The sequence below is a fragment of the Octopus bimaculoides genome, chromosome 11, assembly GCF_001194135.2.
Source record: "Octopus bimaculoides isolate UCB-OBI-ISO-001 chromosome 11, ASM119413v2, whole genome shotgun sequence".
Classification (NCBI taxonomy): Eukaryota; Metazoa; Mollusca; class Cephalopoda; order Octopoda; family Octopodidae; genus Octopus; species Octopus bimaculoides.
The window spans coordinates 34,568,271-34,576,911 of NC_068991.1; the positions used below are offsets into that span (position 1 = coordinate 34,568,271).

Sequence of the window (8,641 nt, forward strand, 5' to 3'; positions counted from 1 at the left end):
ACCAAACATTTTACAGTATGCACAGGGTGCATTCTTTTTGCTGCCAGCCCTGATAAGGTCATCTTGCAAGACTATGAGCCCTGACGATTGGAGAATGAAGAGGAGAGAGAAAAAATATTCTAAATAACATTGATATAATGTTGTGTCTAGGGAGAATCATTATGCCAATATTATTAACACAAGCACTGGTTCAATTTGACTCCTTTATTGTTAGCCAACTGATTTAAATTTCTAATTAACTAATCAATTGTTTGTTTAATTTGGTTAAACAGTAAATCATTTGTTTTGTTTTTGTTTGTCAAAGGTCTTTCGCTGCTACTTGCAACCGTTTCAATGAATTTTGACTTATTTTGTTACAAAGGTTGTGTTTGCTTGAAATCTTGCTCTGTATGTGTGTGTGCATGTATTAACAATACTGGCATAATGACTCTCCCTAGACACAACAAAATTTGTTTCTACACATAAATTCACATAAAGAATCTTGCAAACCAGATACAAAAACAAAATTGATATCGTAAGATCAAAATAAAATAATCATACCTTGAAGAAAGCACAGATGAAGTTAGTTTCTTTTGAAAAGAGAAAATTAAATACAAGTAAATTTCAAATGAGTATCATGACACAAAGAGCCGAAAAATCCTTTTTATTTAAAGGGTGAATGAAATGATGGAGAGTGCAAGGCACTTTTTTTTGCCATTCTACTTATCAGAAAAAAATATTAAAGCTATCTGTTTTATTAACTTTTCTTTCATTTTATTCAAAGAAATTAATTTGTATTTTACTTCAATTAATAAGTCTAATACCAGCAATTTTATTTTTAATGTTTATAAAATGGGTAGAAATAAAAAGCTAAAAAAAAAACCACTGAAGAATGAAAAGAATTACACCTAGTAAGTATAGGGAAAAATCTTGATCTGGTGGCTGTTGTAACAACAGTAAAGAAAATAAAGAAGCAGGATGATGAAAAGAAGTGATGAATCTTTCAGCTGCTCCACCTATTGGTGACATTTATCTTTAGGGATGGGAGCTTCTGTTTTATAGCAGATAAATTACAAGTTAAATGGAAAAATTGTCTCAATATAAAATGTCATAATGGCCAGGCCTATATAAAAGTGTAATTGTAGGTTTGGAGTTTTCAGGAAAGTCATGGTGGTTGACAGAACCACCTTCACCACGGTCCATGTATTCTACTCGAACAGGAATACCAACAGCAGATGTCAGTGCTGTTATGTGAATATGGTCACTTTCTTTTCCCATAGGTTCAACCTCCTGAAAATAATAAAATTGCTTATAATTAATATTAATGATGTGTAGGGATACCATATTTCATTATGCAACCATAATCTGCTACAAAGTATATTAAATGTTTTTAAAGTTTATACTGCATTCTATTGTGTTAGCATTGCTATTACATCACTTGTCAAGTTATCTCTACAGATTTTCTATAGAAATTATAGCCAGCACTGATTTTGTCATGATGTTTTGTATCCAAAATATCTGATATAAGCAACAACAAGATTGAAGATGAAAAATGGGTAATGGGCATATATATCATATTTCAGGAGTTTTGCTCCTTCATCAGCACACATCCAACTCATTAATCATCCACAAACTCATTGCTTACATAGCCACTAAATATAGCAGTGTAACATTATTGGATATATCAATTTTATATATTAAACACATTCCTGGAAGTTGGTACATGAATGTTCATGACTGTAAAATTGAAAATAATTCTAACTGCATTCAAGCTACTGAGATACTGTAATTTTGATGAAATAATAGCAAAATCACTTCTAACAAAAAAAAACAAAACAAAAAAAAAACAACTAACTAAACTTAACCAAGAGAAAGATTTAGATAGGGCCAAATGTTGTTGCCATTTGAACCCCAAGTCAGCATGTCTACAGGCAACATAAGAGAGCAAGGTGAAAATAAAAGTAATGAAAATGAATGCTGTTGAAAACTATTTTATGCTGTTAATTTGGTTCTTATTGCAGAATCTCTCGAGTTGTGGAAGAAACCTGAAATTTCATAGAATCAGATAAAGTAAAAAAAAAATGAACAAAACAAAAAGAACTTCTGGCTGTAGTAAGAGAATATAAAAGGCTAGCAGCTATTGGAATGTTGCTCTGCTCACTCTACTAGCAGAAAGTGAAGAGAAGCATTGTGTAGCTAGTACAAACAAGGAGCACACAAAAATTATAGCAGGAATTTGCAAATACATAGGAATAGCTGGTGGCAGATACAATCATAGACTGATGATCAAAATGTGCTTAAATAATTTGTGGAAAGGAAAAGATAAATTGTTACCTAAGTGATATAAAAAGTGCTAGTGATGGTTCTATTGAAATATTATGACATTTTATTTTTTCACACTGGCTCTGCTAGGAAGCAATGTAAAAATGCAATACAAGATTATGCAACACTAAGGTATATGCAGCAAATGCACAAGAATTGCAACACCTGGAATGGAATAAGTAATATATGGTCCATTAGAAGTAGTGGATCATTCATTAAATGTTAATTCACAAGAAATACTGAGTATATAAACAATTTTAACCAATAAAAAAATAATCCTAATTTTATCATTGTCAATCCAATTGTACCTGAGATGTGTGCCATGAGATGAAGTGAAGGGTGCTTCCTAGAATATAGTTTTTAGATAGCATGTTTAGTTGGAAGGAAAAGAAATCAGAAGTATCTGAGAATGTATGTAAGGCTGAAAAGAAAATGAAATTTCTAACCTCTACTCTTCTAAAAACGGTTTTGATAGGGCAACTGCTCCTAATTACAACAAAGCCATGGCAAGACAGTGGCTTCAAAGGAAAGGCTTCATAAGCTCTAATAGGCATCCTGTGAAGATACGTTACAGCTGTAGAGCCAACATGAAAATAATCATCTCAAGGAAGCCACCAGACAGACTGTTCCACACTGATACATGTACTATACCTGTTTAAATTTTCAACTCACAGCATTCTTTCTAGTGTGTTCAACAGAACACAAACTTATAAGCAACATTCCCAACAAGAAGCCTTTATAGACATTTTCAGGACTGATTTAACATTTTAAAAGAAATCTTGTAGACAAAACTGGAAACCGAATAACTTAAATATCTATAACATGAACCTCAAGTTGGTGTCTAAACTAGCAAGTTAAAGATATAAAACATATCAAGATTTTTGAAAATATATTGAGTGGTTTCAATAACTGAACCTCTTTACAGACAACACTATATAAACACACACACACATACACACAGGTTGGAATATAATTCTGAAAGGAATTACAATAATCCTCTAAGGATCAGGTGTTTAAACCCAATTATATAAATGTTTACATCACATAATGTATTAAATTTTGCTTGTGAAATGTGTAAGATGTATGTAACTGATGATGATGTGATATAAAACAAACTTTTATTTTGCTCTTATATTTGAGTGTGTATGTACATGTGGCGTGTGTGTGTGTGTGTGTGTGTGTGTGTGTGTACATTTTCTCTAAAATCTCTCTAATCATGGAAAGCAATCGCATGAAAACTGAATTTCAAAATTAACCTTTCATTCCAAGTGAGAAACTCTCATTAGTAGTTAAGTTTGTATCAACAGAAACATCCAAACTCTGGGCCATAAATGCACTGCATTTTGACTCTGCATATTCTAGTTGCATACTATCTCCACTCAGGTTCACCTGACTCCAACTCATCACTCTTATGGTATATATACACCATCACCCACTAACTGCAGAATTTAGGGAATTAAAAGTTTTCTCTGCAGATGCCATCAATCACTAATCTCATTCATATCAAATGGTTTGAAAATGTCATTAGCACTGCCCCTCTTGGATAAATCAAGATAATCACACTTGTGGATGGCATACAAATAAGGAGAAGAAAGATTAGAAAATAAAGAGAGCAGAAAAGGATAAGAGTTTGCCTACTTTTTAGGCACAGGAGTGGCTGTGTGGTAAGAAGCTTGCTTCCCAATCACATAGTTCTGGGTTCAGTCCCACTGCATGGCACCTTGGGCAAATGTCTTCTATTATAGCCTTGAGCTGACCAACGCCTTGTGAGTGGATTTGTTAGACAGAAACTGAAAGAAGCCTGTCATATATATGTATGTGTGTGAGTGTGTGTGTATTTGTGCGTCTGTGTTTGTCCTCCCACCACTGCTTGACACCAATGTTGGTGTGTTTACATCCCTGTAACTTAGCAGTTCAGCAAAAGTGACCGATTAAACAAGTACTAAGCTTACAAAGAATAAATCCTGGGGTCGATTTGTTCAACTAAAGACTGTGCAACTAAAGACTGGAGCATGGCCACAGTCAAATGACTGAAACAAGTAAAAGAATAGAAGTCAACCCCTACCCCCTCAAGAAAAAGACAAACTAGCAGCATAAAAGGGTATAAAAATAAAGGAATGTGTGTGTAGATACACTGTCAACATCCTGTGCCACCTCTGCAAAGAACTAGCAATAAGAAGCATTGTAAATTCAACATTGACCAATCTACTAATTTTACTAAATCTAACATTCCATGTGGCCTGATCATTAATTTGGGAAATATGTCAATTAGCATGAGTAGAAGTGCACAAACTTTATTTTATTTGAAATCTTTTTGTTCTATAGTAGCAAGGCTTAGATAATCCACATCAATGCTTGATATTATGTTCTTTTACAATTGGTTTGGTCATCATCATCATCATTTGACATCCACCTTCCATGCTGGCATGAGCGGAACGGTTTGACAGGAGCCAGCCAGGCAGGAGCCAGCCAGGCAGAAGCCTGCACCAGACTTCTGTGACTGTTTTGGCAGGATTTTCCAGAAAAAAATTTGAATGGCTAATTGCAAGAGCGTAGACTTTCTCTGCTGACAGCATTTACATTCAAAGTTAATTCTGAGAACTAATATACCAATAGCCACTCTTTTAAAACACTAAAATATGGCTATAGAGCTTTTATTATGTTGGAGAAGCTTTGTAAAAAAGAGAGTCCTCAAGTATAGATAGCTGTGCATCAAAACTCAAGATTAGCCATTAAAACATTTAGCTACATCTCATCTATGAACAAACATTACATTAAAAAAATTTTCAGCATAAAATTTTTAGTAGGGCAGACCGAGTTGAATGTGTCTATTAACAACAACTCTGCTTGGCCATTTCGAGTAAAAATAAGTTTTTTAAAATAAACTTTCCCAATGGTGAATATGTGACTACTGTAACTATGAGAAACAAATAACTTTATGGGTGTCATAGGTAAAGTGAGCTTCAGAAAAATATATCAGCTATAGTTGTTGAGATATCTGTTTTGTTTTACATCTTGAAAGTGTTTATAAAGAAATGCACAACCAGCTCCACATATGTATAAAAGACAGCAGAATGTACCACACAGACAATAGACAATGATGGAGGAAGTGCAATGAAAGTGGTTAATTATAAATTTGTCTTTAGTATGAGCTATAACAATGAAATATATGGATACTTAGAACATCTGAACATCATCTGTTGTGCAAAAACTTCCTTATTAACAAAGTAGTTTTACTGATTTTTATGTTTTTCAAAAGAGAATAGGTTGTTGGATCCAACTGAAGTTGTCTGAAATTGTGAAAAATGATTTGTTTGAGACACAAAATAGACAAGTGGACATTAAAGGATAAAAATTTTGTCATATGACTTACAAGTGTGGTTGGAGCATTTGGTTTCAGATGATATTTTGAGTCTGCTGAAAGCTTTGTCAAAAGTAGGGATGGGACAGTTTTGATCAGAAACAAAAGTGCATAATTCCTCAGATTTTAAAGAAAAAGTCACTGCATTGGCAATAAACGTGTAAGATGCAAAGAAGAATGGAAGTGAGTGCATGTGTCTGAGTTTGAAGAAATAATTGATGTAGAGTTGACCAAAATAATCTAAGTGAATTCTAAGATGAAGTATAAGTTAAAGATGGAAAAAATGTAAACTGAAAGAGCTTTTCTAGTGAGAGACGTGCTGCAAATGTAACCAGCAACAAAATTAAGGGATAAATGGATAGAAACTGATTTTCAATGATGTTAGGTAGCAAGAAATTTTGTAGTAAAAATTAGTGTAAAAAAGGGTCTGTGTAACAGATAACTACAAAATGTTCTGACTATAGAGTTTCCTCAGGAATGGATTTGATAATGATGATGCTATGCTGTAATTTCCTATGTTATCACTGCATTTTTTAAATGAAACTTTGGAAAGTATAAAGACCTCTTTTAGGGTTTCAATTCCATTTATTGTTCTTTTACTGAGCAAATTCATTGTTAACATAGAGTTGTGTTGTGGAAATAAGCAGGGGACTGCACACAATATCATATTTTACTTTAAACTTGTCTTGCATCACAGATGAAAAGTTAACATATTTGCTGAGGATAGATTTTTCAGCAACTATAAGAGGCAATTTAGAAAGTTATAAGAGTCTGCAATTTAGTAGATTCAAGCAACAAAACCCAGCCCTACCTGGTTTCATCAATACCTTAAAAAAAAAAACACACACACACACACATGAATTCATATTTTGGGTACATTGAAAAAGATTCCAACAATCATCGATTGGTCTAGGAATGTTGATTTGCTCAGAACTGCTGAATCCAAACATTTCCTTTTTTAGGAAATATCAGAAAATGTCATATAACTTATGATCTCATGGGAAATATGTGTTGCTATGCAAAATTTCAGTTACCTAGTTGCAAAACTATAGCTATCAACTTGGACATACATATACACATTCATTATTATACCTCAAAATATTTAGTAATAGATGGAATGTATTAGGCAGGAAGGATTAACTGCATATAAATGTATGTTGAAGATAACGTTGCGAGTAAACTGTTTGTTCTCAATTCCCATTATCACACTGTGAACATACTTCTTGCCCTCATTCCTTTATAATCCCTTTAAAATGTTTGCCTTTCTGTTCCCCTCCCTGAGTCTCATTTGATATTCAGTTTCCTTTTTCATAAATTCAGTCAGGATAGAAAGAGCTTAAGCCTCTATAGATCAATTTCTGAAGAAAATATGTGGTCAAAGAAGGAATTCCGAATGACTGAAGTTTTAGAAAGTTAAGGTTGGATGAAGTATTTCATGCTACATGTGGGAGGATAGACATAGCAAATGTAATAGCAGGAAAAGACAGGTTGATCAAGTAGACCTATGTGGAAAAGCATACAGCCAGCTTTTAAGAAGAGAAATTTCTATTGCAGTAGCAATAAGAAAAACCAAAAGGAGGAAAACATTCACCTGCAAGATAGTAGATGGATTCCCTTCTTTTCAATAGGTTTAGAACATCCCAATGTGCATAGGAGTATCTAATCTTGGTCTTATTTGAGCTTTGTAGGGGGTTAGAAAGTAATCGTAAAGCACTGCTTGGATCCATGATTCTGTTTTGTAACCTCTCAACACTCATCCTTATATATACAAAATTTTTATACATTTCACAGGCAATGAGAAGGTTACTTACCTAAAATGTCAATCTCTACATTTTACAGTAAAGCAACATACACTATTTCAGTTAATTTCAAACCAATACTTGAAAGTGCAGTCTGTCTTCATGGATTACCAATGTTAATGACTTCTTTATATATTTGTAATTTAATAAAATTATATTAGGCATTAAATGTTTTGTATTTTCTAATTTCATTTTTCTTCAAATCAACAAGTTCAAATATCACTCACAAACAAGAGGAAGATCAAGGCAGTCCAATTTCTCAATCTGTAATATCGGATAATTTTGAATAAAAGCATATTTAAATGCAATATTTTGAGTGAATTTATTAAATATAATAGACATAAATGGTAGTAAAAGGAAAAATGCAATTGGTACTGCAGCAATAAAATGTGTGTGTTGACACATGCATTTTATGTTTAGGATGATACTGTAGCTTGCAGGATAAAAAATTTTTTTTTAAGAATATGGAAACTACAAAGGTGAAAACTGATGCACTGAAAACATATTCTAGTAATTATTCTTGACATTTGTCAATTACTAAATGTTCTATTTCAGTTCTGATTCCAAGTGAGGTTTCAGTTTATGGAAGAATATTAATACAAAGTCTAGTAACAAATAAAAATTTAAGAAAAAAAAAAATGTAATCTTAATATAAAACATAGCTAGTTGATAAGTTCAAACTTGATTCTAACTGAGGTGACTCTTGCTGGAAATCAATAAAATGTAAGAAAAACCAACAGTATACTATTAACCTTTTTGTTAGTGTATTTCGAACCAAAATACACCCCTTATGTGTTTCAATTAAATTCTAAAATAATCATGCATTTAGACTGGTTTCATAAAACAACTCAAACCAAATCTGTGGGCTAAAACCAAATTTGCTTTCATAATTCTTTTCTAAAAACAAATCTAATTACAGGTAAATCCAACAAAATACATTTAAATTTTGTTTACACTACAGCATAGAAAATGAGTTATTAGCAAGTATTCAATCATCATCATCATCATCATCGTTTAACGTCCGCTTTCCATGCTAGCATGGGTTGGACGATTTGACTGAGGACTGGTGAAACCGGATGGCAACACCAGGCTCCAGTCTGATTTGGCAGAGTTTCTACAGCTGGATGCCCTTCCTAACGCCAACCACTCAGAGAGTGTAGTGGGTGCTTTTACGTGTCAC

The 8,641-nt window shown here is 33.1% G+C and overlaps 1 protein-coding gene across 4 annotated transcripts in view; it reads right to left on the reverse strand.

The window, feature by feature from the left end:
• Positions 1-628: 628 nt before the first annotated feature.
• Positions 629-8,641, reverse strand: part of LOC106881010 (ubiquitin thioesterase OTUB1) — a 192,752-nt gene continuing 184,739 nt past the window's right edge. For 3 of the 4 annotated variants that reach the window (XM_052971694.1, XM_052971692.1, XM_052971693.1), the window contains one exon: positions 629-1,269. In XM_052971694.1, the coding sequence (XP_052827654.1) occupies positions 1,075-1,269 (195 nt within the window). In that variant the 3' untranslated portion in view covers positions 629-1,074. Of the gene's footprint in view, positions 1,270-7,473; positions 7,726-8,641 lie in introns of all 4 variants that reach the window. The other variant, XR_008265168.1, reaches the window with a different exon arrangement.